This window comes from Lates calcarifer, linkage group LG18 (genome assembly GCF_001640805.2).
Source record: "Lates calcarifer isolate ASB-BC8 linkage group LG18, TLL_Latcal_v3, whole genome shotgun sequence".
NCBI lineage: Eukaryota > Metazoa > Chordata > Actinopteri > Centropomidae > Lates > Lates calcarifer.
The window spans coordinates 4,074,677-4,097,019 of record NC_066850.1 but is presented as its reverse complement, the minus strand read 5'-3'; the positions used below and the strand labels follow the sequence as shown (position 1 = coordinate 4,097,019).

General features: G+C 39.4%; 1 protein-coding gene across 4 annotated transcripts in view; it reads left to right on the top strand.

Moving 5' to 3' along the window:
• The window catches only part of LOC108899831 (copine-8), a 70,906-nt gene extending 50,269 nt beyond the window's left edge, over positions 1 to 20,637 (top strand). For 2 of the 4 annotated variants that reach the window (XM_018700515.2, XM_018700518.2), the window contains exons 14-20: positions 6,498 to 6,544; positions 7,432 to 7,613; positions 7,882 to 8,009; positions 9,589 to 9,691; positions 11,397 to 11,454; positions 11,642 to 11,715; positions 15,409 to 20,637. In XM_018700515.2, the coding sequence (XP_018556031.1) occupies positions 6,498 to 6,544; positions 7,432 to 7,613; positions 7,882 to 8,009; positions 9,589 to 9,691; positions 11,397 to 11,454; positions 11,642 to 11,715; positions 15,409 to 15,597 (781 nt within the window). In that variant the 3' untranslated portion in view covers positions 15,598 to 20,637. Of the gene's footprint in view, positions 1 to 6,497; positions 6,545 to 7,431; positions 7,614 to 7,881; positions 8,010 to 9,588; positions 9,692 to 11,396; positions 11,455 to 11,641; positions 11,716 to 13,398; positions 13,486 to 15,408 lie in introns of all 4 variants that reach the window. The other 2 variants (XR_007815000.1, XR_001963610.2) reach the window with 2 other exon arrangements.
• Positions 20,638 to 22,343: the final 1,706 nt, after the last annotated feature.

Sequence of the window (22,343 nt, the reverse complement as noted above, 5' to 3'; positions counted from 1 at the left end):
GCTAAATGAAGTGCCAAGTGCTGTCTCAGTGTTTGAAACCTAAATGGACTGTAATGGTCCGGTTGCACTTACTCCAGTTGCATAATGGAAGGACTGTGTGGAAGGTTTGCACGAGCAAACACACACCCCCTGAGGTACTTTCTCACTCATGTATTTCCCCAAAATCCCTTCTACAGTACATCTCAGACTTGTTATACCGTCTACTCAGGTATTTTGCCAATCATCTCGTCTCATTTCCTCGTAACTCTTCTCAGCTCTCCTCCCTTCTTTCTCCTCCCCACTGCTCTCTTATCCTCTGATTGACAGCTCTTTTTACAGCTTCAACCCAATCAGCTAATTGTTCATTTGGACCTAATTAGGAACATGATCCGCTGGCAGCATTAGCATAAATGACTGATTTGAGAGGGCTCCATCTCTATCCAGAGCATTGCTTCCCTCATTCTTTTCACTCCCTCTGATAAAGCATTATTACCACCCATGGATTTCGACAAAGATCTCTCTATTCATGAGCATGAGGGTAAAAATGAAATGGTGGCTATATCTTTCATTTTGAGCCGTGCCATTGAAGACAGCCCTGTCACTCACGGTGACAGATATTGTTTCCCCTTGTTTTGGTTTGTGAATTGAGTATTGAAACCAGAATAGAAGCAGGAGGGAACTCTGCTCGTATTGAAATCATTCTGAGAGGTTATCATTAGATAGGAGAACTGACACTCAGAATCAAGGCACCGATTTGTAAAAAAAAAAAAAGAAGAAGAAAATAAAAGAAAATCTTTTAAAGGAGCCCAGACATTTTACCTGTTTGGTTATACGTAGTGAAAGAACAAGCACAATATGTCGATATCAAGGTTTAGACTAATTTCACTTGATGAAAGTGTGAGTTGTTTATCCCTCCTCTCCTCTCCTCTACTCTAGCCAGATGGACGCTGTCCAACCAGCAACATCTGTTTGCATATCATCAGGAGAGGTCACGTCGCACAACCTCTGATGCTGTTTTTAGGCCACTCAGTGCACTCATGCATATGTTTCCCTCTGGCACCTAAATATAAGGAGGAAAAGAACATTTTCAACATTTTTTGTCTTAAATAGAACATTTTCTCCTTTAGACAGAAATGTCCAGCACAGTAAAGGGATACAGGGCCTTTCAAGACCAGAATGTTAGTTTATTGTTCTGATAGCAGTCATTTTAAAAAGGCTAAATCAGTTTACAACTGGTTCACCTTCCAAGATAAGTATTATTTTCTTGGAGACTGGTTTACAGGGCTACAGTCTGTTCTGTTTTTAAAAATATTAAGCGTAAGACTCAAACGACATAAAATTACAGGATAAAGTTTTTTGTAGTTTTTTTGGGCATTTTTTCTTCCGCATGTAATTTCTAGTTTAGAGTGTCTGCCTCTGGCTATAGCCTAGCTTCTTCACTTTACTTCACCACTGTCCTTATTCTAGATAAACAAGCTTACATATTTAATGTTAAGTGAATAGGTGGGTCCAGTGGTTCTTTAGTTTTGAATAGGTGGGTGAAAAAGAGAAAATTAAGTACAATTTGTTTTTATACTATGTATATTGTTGCTACCATTGAATAATTTTATAGGTAGAAATGGCCGAAATATGTTTCCAATGTTTCCTCATCCAGCAGTGAAAGTTGCTGCAGGAACAAGTCAACAGAGATGTGGTAGCGATAAGTCCAGAGATGAGATGCCTTGAAGATTTAGGAGAGAAATTAGCATCCAGCCTGTTCAGTCTGCAGGAGAGCTTATTTGAATGTAATGTGGAACCTCCTCAGCAGTCCCCCCCCCCCGGCTGTGTGGTATTTTGTGATATTGGTTCCTTGCTGAGTCACTGTGGGCTTAAACAGTGGGGGAAGATCAGTGACTGACAGAAAACCAGCTGCTAAAGAGGCATTCCCCCTTCAGCCTGAAAACATTATTATATACTGTACATGCCACACACACAGGCTTACACACAGTATTCAAAACGGTCAGCCATGTTCTTGTATGTACAACATACTACACGTTATTTTCTCTCTAAGACTCACAGGCTCTCGGCCAGATACACAACACATTGTGGGAAAGGTGCTGTCATGGTCACATGAACACACACAGTAACACACACATTCATAAGAGACAGACCAACAAACACCGGGAAGCTGACTCTGTAGTGAATAATAGGGAAAGTGAAAATGAACTGGCATTTTCAGTGTGCAATTAAAGCAAGGCACTTAGCCAGCCATTACTCACTGGAGATGCCCAGCAGTGGTGCCGATAAAGGGTGTGCCTTGTCACAGAAGCCCCTCACTGCTCAAATAGAGGTTAGCAGAAATACATCAGAAAGCCTGATTTAAGGAATAAAAGGAGACACTTAGTGTAGCTATTAAATCAGTCTGTTTGACTGTAGTTTCATGTTTGTGTTGTGTGTGTGTGTGTGTGTGTGTGTGTAGAAGTATTTCTGCCTGAAATAAAAGGTTCAGGTGAGCTTGCCAAGAGGTGGATGGCAGCTAATAAAAAAAATAACATGATAAAGCTGGTAACAGGCCTTAAAGGGCTGGAGAAGTTTCCCTTTATCTTCAGGACACAGAGTGATAAGGTGTGGTTTGAAACTCAGTGATGTGATGTTGTGGACCACTGCCTGTGGAAATCCCTTATCGTACCTGACAGTACATTTTGCTGCCTTCCTGGTTTGAACCTGTTTGCTGCAGACCTTCTTTTCCTGTGTGTGTTCTGCTCTGTTTCGTGCCACCTGACACCCACAGAAAGAAATTTACAGCAAGTCTGTACCAGGAAACATACCATTGAAACAAGTATGTTGCCTTACAACCTTTATTGCCAGATGTCCTCAGCGGTTCATTTCATGCCAGGTATGGCGCTATGTTGAAAACTGGAAAGCAATTTGATTATATAAATAAAATTATATATACTTAATATAAAACACAAAAAAGACTTAAAAGGTGCTATATGTAGGTTTTTGCTATCGCTAGCATAGCCAGTGGTACCATTAAACTTTATTCCTTTACTCACTAAGAGCTGTCTCCAGTGGTGGAAAGAAATACCAATATTAACTGTTGTTTCGCTTCTAATTCAATCATTTGTTTTCTCCTACTGAAATTAAAATGCTAACCAGCTAGCCCTGGCCCATTGTGTCTTGTAACACCACTTTAGTGATAGTGAGTCACTGTAGCTTCCCGTATGCCCTCAGTCCAACATAAGAGGGTGAAGAAGTAGCACAGCCCAGAGGGAGTATTCTAACTTACATATAGCACCTTTAATACAGCAACAGATTTGAAATAATCACTGAAAAGAAAAATAGAGTGTATCATATTTTCCTAAAAGGCCAGTGTGCATGACATCCAGAAACACACATCACCAGGGAAAATCCCAGGAGCTGCTAAACTGATGTCTTTTTCAAATTCTTGTCTGATTAATGCAGAGGATATAGTTGACCTTTTGGAGAGTGTCCTGTGCTCTGGTCTGGATATTAATGTTCTCTCCATTAGGAGTCAAAATGATGATGTCAGACATTAGGGGTGATTTTCACTTTGTAAAGAAAGAAACTCTGACACACTGACTCTGAAGGTATCACACTACTGACTGAATTTTACAGTCTTGCAGCACAAAATAATCACAGTCAAACTGCAGAGGTTTGATAATGCCGATCAATAAGTGTGACTCCACAATTGCTACTCACTTTTAGTCTCAGCTTACTCAGCCAACATCCTCTGTTTTGGAACCAACTCCATTGTTGCCAATCCTTGCTTTTGTCATAATTTACTTGACAGCTTTTAAATTGCACATGATAGTTGTGAATCATGTTGCTGATGTAAGTCGTTTTCTTGTTCTGACATGTTTAATCACGGACTGTTTTTGTCTTTTCCAGCCCTTCTCTGCCTTTTATTGTCTATCCTCCAATTCACCTTCTTTTGTTGGCTGTCCCTTCATACTCTCACAATTGGAGTTCGTCTCTCAAACTTTGTGTGTGCATGTGACAGAGAGGGGTTGGGTGGGGGAGAAAGAGGCCATGCATAATTTAGGCTGCTAGGCTGAAGTGTGTGTGCCAGCATGGGGAACTGGACCAGAATTCACTCAGATCTCCTCTCTCTACTCCCCTTGTCCTTGCAGCTCTCCCCTAGAAAAGCCTCTTTACTGGCATTTTGGTGATTTTTGATATACCAAACCATCCTATTATTTAACTCTCATTGTCACTTTTTACAACATCACTTTTTATCAACAAAGACATTATGATTTTAGACATTATCTGGTGGTGTTTTCAATTTATCTGTATATTCCTCAAGAAAATGGAGAGCTATTTTTTACTAATAGAGGTACCCTGCTGTTGTTTTACTGACGTAAAGATGTTACAATTATCAAACTAAAGTTAATGTTTGATATGAAACTTGCAGAAACACATGCACTTTCAGGGCATTAAAAGAACATTCAAAAAATGAAAAGCAAGACTAGTCTTATGCAGCTCTGTTAGCATCCCTGTGAGGCTGTACTTAGTCACAGTGGTACTTTGAGTTAATGCAAATGTCAGTAACAGTGCTAACATGCTTACAATAATAGCCAAACAAGACTAAGACTCTATAGACCCCCTTCATGGGGGTGCTAGAATAAAAGTCAGGATCACCAAAATCTGAGTGTTTGTATAAAATTTCATGGCAGTCAGTTGATGAGATAGTTGAGATTACTCAGTCTGGACCAAAGTAATGGACAGCTTACGTGGCTTAAAAGCATTTGTTGTCAGTCAGTTAAACTCACTTATGACTTATGCTTTCCGCCACCCCTTGTTCATCCACTCAGTCACATCAATAAGTGCTGGAATCTCACATAGTGGTGCTGACTGTTGATGGTCAGTCATTTTGAGCTAGAAAGGAATGTAGCAGCCACTCCTTTTGGTGACTAACATGTAGGTAATGCTCCTCCCGAAAGAGAAAGATCAGTGACATTAAAACTATGTGCTTCGCCCACTCTCTCTTTGTCCCTCATCTCATTTTTATCAAGTTGCAACTGTACTAATATCTGCACACCAGGTTGAGAGGACGGCTCCACTAACTTGGATCAGCTGTTCTGTTCGAAAACTCTGAGTTTCCCATCTCAGGATTAGTCATGTCTGAGTTCTGGGTTGGGTTCAGAGTTTGTTAAACCTGCTTTCTGACACAGGCCCCTGATCGTTAAATGTCTCTTGAACTTTTTTGTACCTCTGTCCCCTCTGGACGGCACAGTGCCCACACTTCATATAACCTGCTGAGGTGACAAAGATGATGAGCTAGTGGCTGTTTGACACTACCTGAATCCAGAAAAAGTGTAGAAGATAGACACAGAGACTTTTGTGTGTGTTTGTGTCTGTGTTTGTGTGTGTGACAGCGGGTGAGGATTGGTGTGAAAAAGCTGTGACAGGCTGACAGAGCGCTTAACCACATCCTGTTCCTGCAGGTTAACAAGATGGGAAATGTTTTGATGGAGAGACGTGCCACTCTCATGCTGGGTGCTGTGGTGTGTGATGTTTGTCTCTGTCTTGTTTGATCTCTCTCTAATCATGCTTTTTTCATATTTCTGTCTGTTGTCTGTCATTTCTCTCAGAAACTACAACATGCAAAGTTTGTGTGAGGCAGAGGCATGAACAAATCCAATCAGGAAGTTAGCTTGTAAATAGATTTACTTGTGACATGAATAGTGTGCTTTGAGGCCTTATCATCATCTAAAATCTAACTGACATCAAAATACAGAACATGGAAAGAGACAAAATGCATAATCTGACATCCACATTCTCTTGGATAGTGACCTCTGACCTTTTGGCCACATTAGCCAAAGTTTTACAAAGTAAAATACAATATTAGTACAAATCGATTCAGCTAATTTTAAAAGAGTCATACACTCTTTGTGTGTATCTGGTTTGACCTGGTAACAAACTGCTACAAATACATGACACAAAAACTGTTATTTTGGCTGTTTATCTGTCTTGACGATAAGGTTAGCACTTGGGTTAACCACATCAGAATAATGTGTTAGCACTCACTAAAATCCTCCACTGTTCTGGTCTAATTTAGCATTTGTAAAATTTCACCTCCTTTCCACCAGAATGCCACTTTGCAGAGTTTGGTGTCACAGTTGAATGTAGTTGAGTTTTGTGAACAAAGTCAGGATGGCACCGGGTACTTTCACTTGTGCAGTTGTTAACGAGAATGTAGCTGTGTTCTCTGTTAAAAACAACAACCTTCCTCTGAGCAACACCATGCTTGTGTGTTTGGTGTGAAAGCCTGGTAACTAGCTGTCATCTCATTACTGTCATGGCTAAAGGGCTGGAGGAACTCTGTTTGCACTCTCAAACATTGATCATTTTAATCTGATTGTCTGCAGTTCATGCCTTCTTATTGAATCACAGGTGTGTGTGTGTGTGTGTGTGAGGGAGAGAGAGAGAGAGAGAGAGAGGAGCAAGAGAAAGAGAAAGAGAGGGGGAAAATGATTGTTGATGAATGAATCATCTTTCTGCTTTTGTCTTCCAAGGACCCAGATTAACTTCACCGTGGCCATTGATTTCACAGCTTCCAATGGTGAGCCTGCAAATAAAAACACACATACACTTTGAATGTGCACACATACGCAAGTAGAGACCCACACAAAGACACACAAAGTGTGCTGGATGCCTAGGGAGCATTTATTCAAATATATGCAGATGGGGAATCAAGTGTTTCCTAATAGCCCTCTCCATCACACCTGGCAGCTAAAGCTGAGTGCAGTAACATGCTATGATGGCTGTGATTAAGGACTGTGTTATCCATCTACCCTTGAGCCCGGTCCTAGCAGGACAGGCTGTGGCAATGGAGCCAAATCCTATTAAATCAAAAGAGAGCTTTCAGGCAGTGGATGTAAAAAAAGCGTGTTTGAGGTTGAGGTGTACTTGATCTCGCCTGGCTCTCAATAAAAGCTCAGCACTGAATGGTGGCTCTGCAGATTATTAAAACACGCCTTGCACAGTGATATGAGAAAACATGGGCAGGGAGATCAGGACAAGTCTCATATTAGTGCTGCATTAAGTTCATTAGCAGCCAATTTAGCTCCATCAGTGGCACCGTGATGAAATCAGAGGACTCACACATGTTGTAGTGTCATACAAAAGCACTAATGGTTAGAGACACTAGAGATATATTAGTTGGTTGTTTTTGGAAGCACTGGCTGCTCCATTGAACCACAAAATGTACTGGTTAAACATCACTTATAAGTTCAAGTGGCTCTTCAAATAGTGATGGTGGTTCCCATTAAACCCACACAGCCTCTGACGATGTTCTACCTCAGTTAGAGGGATATCATCAGACATCGGCGGCTACAGACATCTCACCTTGGTTTAACACTGAGCCTTATACACATTTAGCTGTTATTCCAAATCCACAAGCACATTATTGTTTCCACAAAGTATCCTCTGACTGTCTCTGACAAACAGGTAACCCAGCCCAGCCCACCTCACTCCACTACATGAGTCCCTACCAGCTAAATGCCTATGCCATGGCCCTGAAGGCAGTAGGGGAGATCATCCAGGACTACGACAGTGACAAGATGTTCCCTGCACTGGGCTTTGGAGCCAAGCTACCGCCTGACGGACGGGTCTCCCACGAGTTTGCCTTGGTGAGAGCAAGAGGGCAGGGATTAGAGGGAGTGAGGAAGGAGTGGAGTTGTTCTCTGCATTGGGCTTTTAAATCCAGTCCAGTTTCATTCATTTTTTATCTGTTTCTAATCATCATTGTCTCTGTCTTTAAGGCAAAAAACCCTGTGGAATACATAAATAATCCCTAAGCCTGTTTGTTCCATCTGCTTCTCCTCTGCCTCTGGACCTGAATGTATGAATGTATCTAAAATTAATCATGGAAGTTAATCACCTCCTTGTTCAATGCAGAATGGGAATCCTCAGAACCCGTACTGTGCAGGTATAGATGGTGTGATGGAAGCCTACTACCAAAGTCTGAAGTCTGTTCAGCTCTATGGACCCACCAACTTCTCCCCTGTCATCAACCATGTGGCCAGGTAACACGATCTTGTTTTTTTTTTTTTTTTGTATTTCAGTTTTCATTATACCACATGCACACTATCTTACACTTGAGTATTTGCTATCACCACTTATATAATGAACTAACAAATCATTTGAGTGTGCATGAAAGAACACTGAGTACATTTCACTCTGTGACTGATGCTCAACATGTGTTCTCAGGTTTCCTTTAATAAGCTCTGTGCAGCCAGTGTTGCCAGGTAGCTAACAAGAGTGAGAGGAAGAGGAGGAAAACTGAGGATACAAATAGAGAAAGTACCTGACAGCTGATTGCATATTTGTTTGTGTCTGTGTTTTGAGGGGGAATGTAATTTATGCTGCAGGACAGCCAGCGAAAACACGTGATCAGGTGTTTCCAAAAAAACACATTAAGAAACTATTCATGCAAGTGTGTAATTAGAGAGGTGTGCTCAGGCGAAGTCTCTCATCAGGTTACTTCACATATTTAGAACATAATTTAGTGAAATCTTAATTGCGTAGTTACACATGACGAGGAACAGCACAGAGGAAGAAAATGGTGAAACAAGCAGTAATACAGAGGCAGCAGTTTACTTTCATCCAGCCTGTAATATCACCTGAATACGCTTTTTTCTCTTTTCCCGACTACATCTCATTAAATATGTTTTTGCGACAAAATTTAACTTCAGGAATCAGTTCGCTCAGCTGAAGGAGCACCAGGCTAATCAGCATATATTCTACAAACTCGTCTGCCTAAACCTCATTAAAAAGTTTTAAAACTAGATGCTGTGGATACATGTAGCACTTTTCTGCAGCTGTATTGCCTATTTGTCAACTTGAAGCTTGTTTATGTTGCCAGGAACACGCTGTTGCCATCATCCAATTTCTCAGTTTCCTCATCTGCAGTCCCCTCTTCGATTTGTTGTCCACCTTTATATTTTTAAACAACTACTCACTTTTTCTCTTCAATGTGCTTTTTCATCCCGACATGCAACTTAGTAACTATAAAATTTACTTTGTCTACCTTTTGTCTTTCACTTCCATTTTTTAGTCATTGTCCCATGTCTCCATTTTCTTCCATCTGTGATGTTGTGATCACCTACAATGAGAGACACATAAGAATCAGTTATTTCCAAAGGGGAGGAGGCAGACACGCACAGATCTAACTTCCCAGGGCAGGAGGGTGACATGTAGCAGAAACCAAAGCGACTGAATAATCTCAGTGTGTAAATATCAGTTGGTTCGTAAGTCACATGAAAGTGAAAGGTCACACTCAGCATCACAGGAGATATTGAGCCATATTAAGCTGAGGATCTTTAGAACTGACATAAAGATAGATGTTCAGAAACAAGCACTTGACAGATAAAGATCCTCTAGAGTTGGAGGTAAGTGACATTTAGTCAAAAAGAAAAATCATCTTCAAAGGATGAGAGATGCCTTATTTCCATTCAGCTATTCAGGAACAAACCAAGTAATCTAATTAAAATGACCCAGAATGATGCTTAATATGCTCAAGTAATGAATCATCATGGTCAACAAACAACATTATGGTAACACAGAAATAACTACAAAGATGGTTTTGTGTGTTTTTGTGTGTAGGTATGCAGCTTCAGTAAAGGATGGTTCCCAGTACTTTGTGCTCCTCATCATCACAGATGGCGTCATCTCAGATATGGCCCAGACTAAGGAGTCCATCGTCAACGTAAGGGCATCTGTTGTAGCTGTTAACACCTGATCCTGCACCCTGACCCCCAAAAAAAAAGGGAAAAGACTCAACCCCAACTATAGCTGTAGCTCTTGCTAAGTGACCTCCAAATTACAAATAGCCCCTTATTTGATCATTTTAATGATTACACTGGGGTCCAAGCACCTAATACATTGTGGAACAATTGAAATCCCTTAGTATTTAAACTGTTTATATAGGAAATTGGATTTAGAAAGGAGTACAAATGATCCTCACAAAAACTAATGAAAAATAGCACATAAACAGACGAACATTAAAAACAAAGCAGATGAATGACTGAAAAGAGAAATGTTGCCATTGCGACATCTGCTTATTTAGTTAAAACCTGTACTATATGTAAACTGTATCTGTATCTGCTTGTTTAAGTGTAGATAACTGTCAAATTTAAATTACTGTCGGATTTGCAAATCAGCAAATTCTGTTTGAATGATGTGAAAATCTAACAAAAAAGAATAACAAAAATGGGTATCCATCAAAAACAGATATTTCACCAAGACAGTTGCAGATAATGTCATAATTATGTAGTATTTCATAATACCTAGTTCAGTGAAATATATATGTAAATGAGCAGAACTGTCGTGGCCAGAGGGCTAATTACATTTGCAATATGTGTCTCTTAAATCCTTGTTATTGGTACTTTCTTTGCTTTCTTGTGTTGAATGGAAATGGAAAGCAGCTGTGGCAGTATTTCCTAATTAGGCTGATTGTTTGATCACAGTCAGCTTATAAATGTATCTGCAATTAAATTACTCCATTAAGAAAAGACACATTGTGGGTCTTTCAAACAAATAATGTTAGTCTTCCAGGTTTTTTGTGTTTGCTGTGCCGCTCTCACTTTTGACAGCATGTTATTCACCCTCCATCTGTCCTCTCCATCACTGTCAAGTCATAGTATGTTCCAGAGGAAAGCCAGAATGCCATGTAGAATGCAAACAAAATGAACAGTGAACATCAGCCATTTTTATGAAAGCACTGATCCATCTCAGGCCTTTGAAAGCAGAGAAGGAGAGGGAAGGAGAGAGGAGGCTGAGAAGAGTGAAATGTTAAGGATGAAGGGAGGTTTGGAGAGAAAAGGAGAGGGCAGCAAAAAAGAGAGCAAAGCGCAGCGGAGAGGGAAAGTGGACTTGTACCGAGGGGAGCAAAAAATAAATGAGATCTTTTGATAAGATCATCTATTGCTCTGCTGCCTGAGGTCAACACATTACTCACATACACTGAACACACACCGCTCTGTCTAATACACACTCTGACACCAACACACACACTCACACACACAACACAAACACATGTCGTTTGTAAGCTGTCAGTGAGTGAAGCCGTGTTGTTGATTCTCTCGTCTCTAATATTATTCACTGTGATGTCCCAACCCACGCAGCGCTCCAGGTCCTCCAGAACACACACACACACATGCTTACACGTACTGTATCCAGTAATTATACATGTTGGCAAGGCTTTAACACGGCATGATCTGTGAATGCTTTGTTTACCTCTGATGCAGACAAAAGCTATATATGGCCTGTATAGATGTGCACCTGTAGCTCATTTGTAGCTCAGCCATGTTAATGAGCCACATGGGCAGAAACACAGTTTTTCACAAAAAGAAATGTTTTCAGATTTTTGATGTATCAGATATTTATTGCTCATCTCATCTCCTCTCCTGCAGGCCTCCTGTCTGCCGATGTCAATCATCATTGTGGGGGTAGGGCCTGCAGAGTTTGATGGTAAGTCAACAAGATCCTGTGCATTCGCGAGTAATGTTTGAGTTGCTGATCCTCCAGTGACTGTTATCTGTCAGGTTTATGTTAAAAGTCTGTAGACCTTTTTTTAGAATTCAGCGGCAGCAGCAGGAAGAAATAATGCACATACACTAAATTTCTTTTTCCTCAACCTTTTTTGTCCTCTCCTCAGCCATGATTGAGTTGGACGGCGATGAAGTCAGAATTTCATCCAGAGGAAGATATGCTGAGAGAGATATTGTTCAGGTACAAACTTCTTTTCTGCATTTTTATAACTCCCTTATATAAAATATGATTATTTTGACAGAAATCAATCATCCAAATGAACTCTGCCACTTGGTCTGACTGATTTTATTATAGATTTTATTATAGAAATCAAGACTGATTTAACAACACCTTATTAACCCCTCTCCTCCTCCATTTCTCTGTGTAACATTAACAGTTTTTCACTACTGGAATACTACCTGTCCTGGTGACTCTTTCCAAACACCATTAAAACAGTGCCAGCAGTTGGCACACAATATGCCTGGGGCTTTTTTGGGGCCTCTGGAGTTCTGGAGCCCCAGGGCAGCTGCCCACTCTGCCTAGCCTCAGTAAAAAATACCACAGTTATTATGCTGCTGTCAGTCATTATGACCTATGTATCATTTGTTAACTTATTAATGCAAAAGTATCAAAACTCATTCAGTGACATGTTGATGTTGGAAAATGTTAAACAAACCATCAGGAAGACATTTTTCCCCCAAAATCACAGCTCCGCAGAGGATTTATTTGGAAGTGCAGAGGGATTAGTGTGTAAGCCTTGTCACTATACTTTTAAAGGTGAGTGGCTAAAAACAGCTGAGTCCTGTCCAGGCCGCTCAACTTTGTCCATGCAAACAGACACCTGGTCACCTCGACTTCAGTGGTACATCAGACCCCATATGGCGAGACAGACGAATTACACACAGGCATAACAGCATGCTCCCCTGTTACTCTGAAGAGTCTGCCCAAGCTCTTTTTTTCTCTGTCTTTCACTCAGTCTCACTTTCTCATTAAAGTGGGCGACCAGAGACCCTCAGCTCTGACCCTGCCTGGCCTAATGTACAGCTTAAAGAGCCTGCAGGGCGGCATGAGGTCTGCAGCCTGTCAGTCAGAAGTGCCACAGACACAAGTTAAAAGATGAGACTTTTTCCACCGAGGTAGCCACATCAGAGGCCAAGTAGAGTTTAGGTCACTATGTATGGTTTATTTTATTAGTTCCTTCAATTGTCAATCACGTGTTCAACCATACATTCATCCCTTTGTTCACATTTTTATTTGCATCCCTGTTTGTTGTGTGGGTTGGGACATACCCACAATGACAAATAGTATGTTTTTTCAGATTCACATCACTCTCTGGCATCAAGGCAAAGAGAAGAAAGAAACAAACAAACATTCAGAGTGAACCTTTCTCTCGGTGTGACATGGTGAAGTCACGTTTTTCTCCTCCATGACCTTTATACTGCCACTGTCATATCATGCTCCCTCAGCCCACACGGACACTCGTTAGTTGGCTTTTTAACAAGCTGAAGCACACACACACACACACACACACACACACACACACACAGGCTCTCTATGCAGAAAAGACCTGGAGTTGCTGTAAAACTAAATTTCAGTACAGGAGCATTACACCAGCTCTGCCTACAGGCTCTCATTATCAGCAGGCTAATAACCCAGAGTGACATGGTGAGGTTTACATTTCGTGGCGAGGGTTTCCAGCACAAATTGGCCTCTCGTATGATCATGTGATTGTAGGTGACAACAGCTCATTAAGTAAATGAAACAGACATCCTCATATCTGTCCTGATTGAGTTCAGCAATATCATCCATGTGAGAGCATATAACCTCTGAGGGTTTGTGACACAAAGCTATCTTTGAGACATGCAAGCTTTTATTAAATCACAGCAGGTGGAGTAGGATTGTGAAGGAGGCAGCAGTCTTGAGAGGAGAGGAAGGTGGAGTACCCAGAGGAAACCCATGCAGGCACAGGAGGTACAGGCACGGGTTCAAATCCAGAAATTTCTTGCATTGACACCCTCTAACCACGAGTCAGTTTTTAGAACCACAGCAATCCCTGGCCTTACGTTACTGTACATAAAAATGATCCCAACTTTCAGACTTGTTATCAACCAATTAGCTGGTGTGCAAATCTGGAATGCTGATCCCCATTTGAACGTGTATATTTTCAGCCTAATACTGGATTCCCAGTAATCCCAGGCATTTGCTAGAGCTAAGTAGGGCTTGGTATGTAGCTCCTGGCTCTGTGCCCGTCTCCTCTCTCTGACTCAAAAGCCTGAAACTGCTCAATTTCACGTGCCAGTAGCACCCAAATGGCATCAGCAGTTTTTAACAAGCTACCTAACATTCACCTAATAGTCACCTTAAGGATCAGAATTTGCTCAAAATGTTGTTTATTAGAAAGTTTTGATACTCACCACCTCTTCTGTTCCTGGAAACCACACAATGCAGTTTCATTTCAGAAAACAGGGCGAATCTGCAGCGTCTTAATTAGAGTAGACTCTTCTCTGTAGCAGTGCCAGTTTGTGATCTAGCCTGGTGAGATAGTTTTTTTTCCTTTTACAAAAATAATCTTGCATTGCATAAGCACATCTTCCACTTCCTTGAAACTACGAAGATGGATTATGTGATATAATTTGAATTCTTTTTCCTTGAAGTTCTTTTTTTCTTTTCTTTTTTGCTCCCATACATTTCACCCTCATTCCCCTGCTCTTCCTCTTTTCTCACCTCCTCTTTTCACTCCATCTCTACTCCATCTGCTCTGCTAACTTTCCTTATTTTTTCCTTTCTTTATAAAACTCTCTCTCTATCCATTGCTACTCCTCTCAACTGACCATTCCCTCAGCCTATCCACCCTTTCTTACTGTTACTACACCTGCTCCCATTATTGCAAGGTACAAATGCAGTCTATAGCAATAATGGTAGCAGATTTACCACTCAGCATTCATAGTTATTTTTGTAACAATGGGCCCTTGACTTTGAATATAAGTAGACAAAAGTAGGGTTTTCATCTCTAGCTGGCACCCTCTGATTTTACCAGCTGAAATGACTTTCACTGGCACATTTCATCAGCTGCACTTTAGCTAGGTCACCAGCAACTTCAGCTAAGGCTAAATGAGCTGGTTGAAAACTCAAACTCCAGCTGGCTTTTTAATGTTTCTGTTTGACTTGTTTTCAAAGGAGAAAGGAGTCAGATTCACAAATATTCACTTTATGCCTGAACACATGAGATTAACTTTAACTGCAACTGACGTCACTTGATCATGATTGGACCAAAATGCTCACATGACATGCAGCTGCAAGACAATAAAATGGTGTAATGTTTAACATTTACAAAATATCAAGCTTGCTCTCACTTTAAATAGAAAACTAATTTTGATTTACATGTGCTAAAAAAGTATCACTGTTTCACATTATCACGATTCGATATTGGGCGTTTGCATTGCAGCTTCAGTCCAGATTTTAGAATTGTTCCATTCCTACCTTTATGGGAAAAAGCTTTGAGGATGAGTAGCTGACAAACCTAACACTCTTAGGTAGTAAGTTTGATGCTGTGTGAACTTCAATGAAAGTACAGTACAGTAAAAACCAGGACATTAGCTCACACTCTGATTCATGATGCAGCACTGAACTACCAGGACCAGCTTCCACACACTGGGGAAATAGTGCAATGTTCTAGCTGTGAAATGGGTTGAATGCAACCTCACAAAATGTAGTTATGATGTGTTAGTCAGAGTTAGCCAGACATGCTAATAATTGCTGATGATTGCATTAGAGCTGATAAACACAAATGTTCAGAGAATTTCCCTCTGAATCTCTCCTTCCTTTGTCTGTTTCCCATCTTTTCTTTTCGAAATGTCACTTCAACTCGTGTTTGGTCCCTTTCCTCCCTCTTAGTTCGTCCCATTCAGGGACTACATCGACCGGACAGGGAACCACATCCTGAGCATGGCCCGGCTTGCCAAAGACGTCTTGGCCGAGATCCCTGACCAGTTCCTCTCCTACATGAGGACCCGTGGGATCAAGCCGTCACCAGCACCACCACCCTATACACCGCCAGGCCAACCCCTCCAAACCCAAATATGAGGAGCGATGCGGAGAAAGGTTTTCAGAGTCAAGGGGTTGACTCAACTGACTTAATGCGTGAAATACTTCCATTTCCTTAAAGCCGCTCTCCATGCCTTGTCGTCGTGGATCACAGTGGTCTTTCTTGTTGTCAGGAAGCTGCATGTCGGGCTGAAAGAGTGATGCTTTTGAGGGCCGGAAAAGCCAATGAGAGTCTGTTTACTTCCACTGTCAAGCATTCCTGTTAAAGTCTGGATTTTTTATTTTATTTAATTTTGCCTGGGAAACTTGGACAAGCGAGAGAATCTGGATTCAAGCTGGCAGTGATCTAATCTGCCTGATCCACCTGATGAAAGAAGGATGGGAGGAAGAAATGAAGGAAAGATAAAAGGAGTGAGGGACCGGTCTTAAGAAAAATTGTAAAGAGAATGTCTCCAGACAAAACAAAGGAATCACTTGATCTTAAATGAACACTAACTTCTCCTGTAAATAACTGGACATGTGTAACTTCTTATCTCTCTGTCTCTTTCTCTCTCTCTCTCTCTCTCTCCAACTCACTCATTGTTTACAGTAAACGCTAACAAGGATTTTTACTGTTGATACTTTTATATACACATAGTTTCAGTATGAAGCTTGTAATAATCTCGAATTCTGTAATACTCTAATGTAATTCTCTCTCTCTCTCTTTCTTTCCTCTCTCTCTCTCTCTCTCTCCCTCTCCCTCCCTCTCTCTCTCTCTCTCTCTCTCTCTCTCTCTCTCCTGGCATGTGTGTCAGGTAGCAGCAGTGCAGGTCCTGGTAGCCCTTCTGTACTGTACCGTACCGTGCTGTACCGTACCGTACTGTATTCTAGTGTTTGTATTAACCTTTTGCATGAGTGTAGCCTCAGTCAAGTGCATGCATTTAGTGGCCCTGCACTACCTCTTCTACCCATCTGTCCATCGGTGGGAGGAGTGTCTGTCTGCCTGTTTCTCTATTCCTCACTTCACCTTGTCTGTCTGTCTGTCTGTCTGTCTGTCTGCACTGCTCTCAGGCCTGAGAAGTTTGTCTATCTGTCTCCCTGATACTGCTTCTCTTCCTGTCTATCTGGCTCTTTCTCTCTTTCTTTTCTTTCTTTTATTGCTCTGTCCCTTTTACTAGCTGTGTTTCCATACAACTGTTTTTTTTGCCTGTTTTAGTAGAGGAGATGAATGAAAAATATAACATATTTATGGGTTTTTATGCAAATACAATGTCTTTTTTGTTCACCAGTGATTACAGTTCACTGCATAACAGTTAATATTAATATTAATATGTCATATTTGGGCATTCTGAAATGTAAAATCCCAATTTACCAGAAATGTGACACCCTTGTATAAAGTGTCCATTGTCTTCAGAATCCAATATGTGCATTATTATCATTATTTCCAAGTGCATTTGTTGTGTCTTTAGAGGAAACCATGAAATATGGCCAACAATAGCAACAATTTAAGATATTTTTTTCTTTCTTTTTTACATGTTAGAGGCCAATTAGTTTGTTCTGGCCAAGATAATCATCACGTCATTTCTGTGTTTTTCAATATCAAAACTTTTTGCGTAGCCTTTATTGACTGTTGAATGGGAACATAGCTATTCTATCTCTCTCTCTGTCTTTGTCCTCCAAACTGCCTTGGCAACAGGATGCCCACGTGCCCAGGGGTTTCGCCTCATTGTGTTGTCTAACACCCACATCCCTGCCCTATGTTTTAAAACGACAGCAGCTGCTCTCAAACAGAAAACTGTTTGAGCAAAAAGAGCCCAGTGGTCAAAAATGCAGAGAAAAACATACTTTCCCTATGTTTGCTTTTTTAGTTCCATTGTATTTAATTTTTTCTTTGGTATGTAATTTTTTAATTGCACCTTTAGCTTTGATATAGCTTTTTATATGTTTGTTTCTATGATGTGTATTTATATGTGCCAATCATGTAAAAGGATGATTTGTGTGATTTCTGTCACTGACAATGTCCAACAAGTTTCCAATTTAACATCGAATGACCGTTTCTAAATGACGTTTTGTGAAGAATGAGAGGATTTGTGTTGTGATGAAAGTGTGTTTAGTTGATGAGTGATCAACATAATGTGAATGAGATTAGTCTGTTTATATGAAACAACAAGTTCTTTTGGAATAACACAAGATGGAATGTTAAAAAAGTCCCTCTAAAAGTGGGAATGAAGGAACATATATTGGAAAACACATCGAAGCACCAAAAATGTGAGAGGTTATTTTAGCATTGCAGTGATGTTAAAGCTTACAGTATTTTTGTTGCATCAATACTTAAAGTGGTTTGCTTCCTGCTACCAAAACTTATTCGACAAGCATTTTTTTTAATAGTAAACCTGATGTTTGCAGATTTACATTCCATTTTACACTAAGTCAAATCAGACCATATCAAAGTGACGACACAGCAGACAGTTTATAATGGTCAGTAATCAACTATTTGTTTAATACATAAAAACATTGTGTTATTAAAATACATTATTTATGTATTAATGTGTATTATTATATATTATTGTATATTACTATATATCTAAGTATCCAAATATTTTTGGCTGTCCTAATAATTTGCATAATTTGCCAAATACATAAATAGTAGTACATTCTATTTAACCCCTTAACTGATTTTTTTTTTTTTTTTTTTTACCCCATTTGTTTTTAATATTGCTGTCTTGTATAACTGCTTGACATTCCCAAGTTCATCTTTCTTTTCTCAGAGTTGACACATGTATTACCATTGTAGCAGAATGCAGACATGGCAGGACTAACTGTGTGAGAGTGTGTGTTTGCTCAGTGGGTGCAGTCACACTGTGTTCAAAGCGTTAGTCGGACACATCATTAGAACTACAGGTTGAAATAAAGAGCTCATTACTGCCTCCGCAGATATACTGTAAAACTCGCATCCTCCTAACTGGAAGAAGTCCAACACCACAGGGGTCAGAGTTGGCTTTATTTTTATTTTTGTTGATTTGAAGGGTAGAGAAGGATTTTTTTGGGAGGTAGGACTACCTGCTTGGAGTTAGCTAAGTTTTTGATATTAGTCCATGGTGACAATTTGGCACAAATCCCCTCAATAGAAATATAAAACATAAATTGCTCAATAGAAAGATAAAAGCAAGACTTTTGCATGAGCAAAACTAATGGTTTATTATTACCTTGGTTTTTGTTACTCGAGCCATTGGTCAGCAAAATCTGTTAGCAATGCAAACTACACAGCAATATCTATCAAAAGTTTCCTAACATTAGCTACCAGGTTAATGGTCATGCAGCACCATATTAAGTGCATTTTATTGTTTATGAACTCAGTTTTGTATTATAAGGAAGAATGTCTCATTTCTTCTGTCAAATGTAACATCATCTCATTTTTAAGATTAAAACATGACCCACCAGAAAAGATGTAACTCAAAGAGAGATGTCAAGGTAAATTAACTCACCTTTTTGACAACTTTTGTGTTGCTTCAAGCTCTTTTTTTCTATTTCCCTGACATTTTTTTATTGATAATTGGCTGGTTGGATTGAAATCCAGGACACACAAACAGCCAACAGGATGCCCCTGTCATGCTATTTGAACAGTAAACTACCTCCTGTTTCTAGTCATGTTTTCTTTAGCAAATCCTTTCAGGGTAGGAAAATACATCTCTTGCTACATACTCATTTCACAAATTTTGTTGACAAGGCTTGTCAACCAGGGCAGGATATAGTATGGAAGCAAAAAAAAAAAGATCACGAGGTCTTGAATTTTGTAAGCAACTGTAAAATTTAATTGAAATTTAAATTCTGGGTGAATTTAAAGAAAATTATTGAAATTTATGCAGTTTATATTCTCCTCTTTGAAAATGTATAGGTACTTTCAAGTTTATTTTGTTGGTGTTTTGTTTTTGTTTGATTCCAGGGTTTACAAAATCAGGCTGAGTATTTTAATGGTGCACAGGGCTATTCAGATTGTATATTGAAGTTGTCAAATTCAGTTGGTAGTTTTTTGTTCTAAAAAGTTGAATTATTGGATTAGAGCAATTCAGACAGCAAAATTCAAGATGAAAAATGTTTTTAGGTTACCAATGGTAATCAATCAAGCCTGAATGGAACTTATCAGACTTCTGTCACATCAGTCATATGTATCAGAAAAAGATGAATGACTGAAAATCAAAGGCAGTTTAATTTTCTATCTTAACTTTTGAGCCTATAAAAAAAGAAACATTTTTCAAATTGCAAAGTTTTCAATTTGAAAAATGTTTCAACATATGCTTATATATTTAATTCTTTGCTTCCATACCACATGCACAAACACAAATTACTGCCATAGTAATACATGTGTGTTTGTGGTGGTCTGCTTTGGGTGGACAAATATACATACACATGATTTTATATTACTTTTAAATATACATTTTTTACTTTTTCATCATAGTGCAACAGCTAGCTAACCTTGCCAAGCTCCATGGAGTCGCGAGTGTGTGTATGTGTGTGTATGCATGCATATGTTTGATATAATTATACTTAGCGTGTGTGCACGGGTGTGTGTGTGTGTGCCAGTGAGGCACCTTTATAAGAGTGTTTTAATAGACCATGTGAGGTGTTACACATAAGATCTTTGTTTACTAAAGCTATCCAAATAATATATTGTATGCTCGTCATATCTTCTTAACAACGTGCACTATGTTTGCATGTACAGTTTTACAAGGGATGCACCAGTTCCTTTTGTTAAAAACTGAGTGTTTTGAAATATAAAAAATCTATATGAAAATTAACTGTACAAAATGGCCTTAAATCTTTCACTGATTTTCTTGGAATTGTGCGATGCCTTCTTCAGAAAAATGAATTGTTTAAAAGAATTAATCGTGATCTATTTTGTGTCAGTGTTTATATTGCTTTCTAGTGTATTTTCTTTGCACAAGTTCAATGATGAGAAAAAAATTCTCTTGTACTTTTTTGAAACCGTGATTAATCAGAGAAAGCATGGCTGAAGTACTGATTGTCTGATAATACATATAATAGATGACTATTTCTGTATCGAACTATGGATTTTTAAATAAATATTCATATTAAACACAACTTTTGCTGGACATTTGCTCCTGTGCTCTCTCTTTCATTTTCTCTTCTTTTCCTTTCCTTTACTGTTTGTCTTCCCTCTGATCTCTCCATTCACAGCTTGTTAGAAATAATATCTGATTTGCTTCCTCTGACCAGGTAACTGTAGTGCAGAGAAGACCTCCCACACAAAAACCATGCAAAAAACATGGACACAAGAAAAACTAGCTTTGAGCAAAGCACTAAATGTAACTGCAAAACATGAACCATGTAACATTTAGTAATGTCAGAGGTGTCACTGGTACATATTTCTGTTTCTGTGAATCATTCTGATTTACCACCCACTCCTGGTGTAAATCCGAATCTGTCATCTGCCTGCTGAGGTGGCAACTATACTTTCTATAATATAAAACTGAAATATTTGTTTCTCAGTTTTCATCTCTGAAGTAAATTGGCACCTGTTTAAAGAGGCAATTAGTAAAACTGTCATTGCCCTGTCATACAAAAATACCCAAACATGTAGAATCTGCTGGGGGCTGATAGTGTTCTTCATCAACACTCAATAACTCAGTGAGTACTTTGGCGAGTGCTGAGATTCCTGATTTTCAAAAGTCACGATTCTGTTTGTTTTTGTCAGTATTTTAGGATATTCTGTCTCATTTGTGCCACTCAGAGTAACAGAAGGGTTATGGAGTTATGTTGGTGGAGTGATTGTCTTCCAACTGCTTGTAGTTTAATAACAGTTATAGGTTATGATTTCAAAAGTACATATCGGAAAATACACTTTTCACTTTCTTGCTGAGAGTTAGATGAGAGGATCAATACCACTCTCATGTCTGTGCTTTAATTATTAAGCTAAAGCCAGGAGACTTAGCTTAGCTTAGGCATTAAAAGCAGGAAAAAACAGCTAGCTTGGCTTTCACTAAAGTAAATATACCTACTAGCACTTCTGAGGCTTACTAATGAACATCTTAAACTTAATATTTGTTCAAATTCAGCTCAAACAGAGCTTTAAAAACAAAACGCACAAAAATAAACAAAACAAAAAAAAAGATAGGCTACCTGTTCCCCCTGCTCTCAGTGTGTATGCTAACAGCTGAACACCTTTCAGCTCTAACTAAATACTAGTAATATTTTGTTTCCTTGGAATTTGGGAAACTGAAGCATTTTACCAATGTAAATTGGTTTATAAAATTATGTACGTGTTCAGGTTGCTGTCTTTGTTGCTATTTGCATGAACTTCACTGGTTCACACACCACATGGCCACCTCACCTTTAACAACCTTTTACCTCAGCTTCTATGGTAACAAACATTCTCATGAAATTTCTTCCTCTGCTTCCAACTCACTATATAATCACTTTCACTCATGTCACGTGTCCATATGAGCTGCTGTCTACATGGTAACTCCATTGGTCTTCATGCCCCTTATGTTTGAAAGTCGCAATTAGTGTTACCCTCCAACCTCCCACTCGCTCTGCATGTGTTCCTGGCTCAATAACAAACGTGATGATTTGTCACATTCTATATGTTGATTATTAGTTCTGTTAGTTTGTTAAACAGCATGTTCTCCTGAGGAAGACGGAGCGTCAACAGCATATGGATTTACTGCCAATTATTTCTTTGAGAAACAACATGGAGAAATTTCAAAATAACAACCACACTTATGGTACCAATAGGTAATATGGTATTACTGTGAATTAACAAATTAGTTTTAGCCTTTAAATTACTT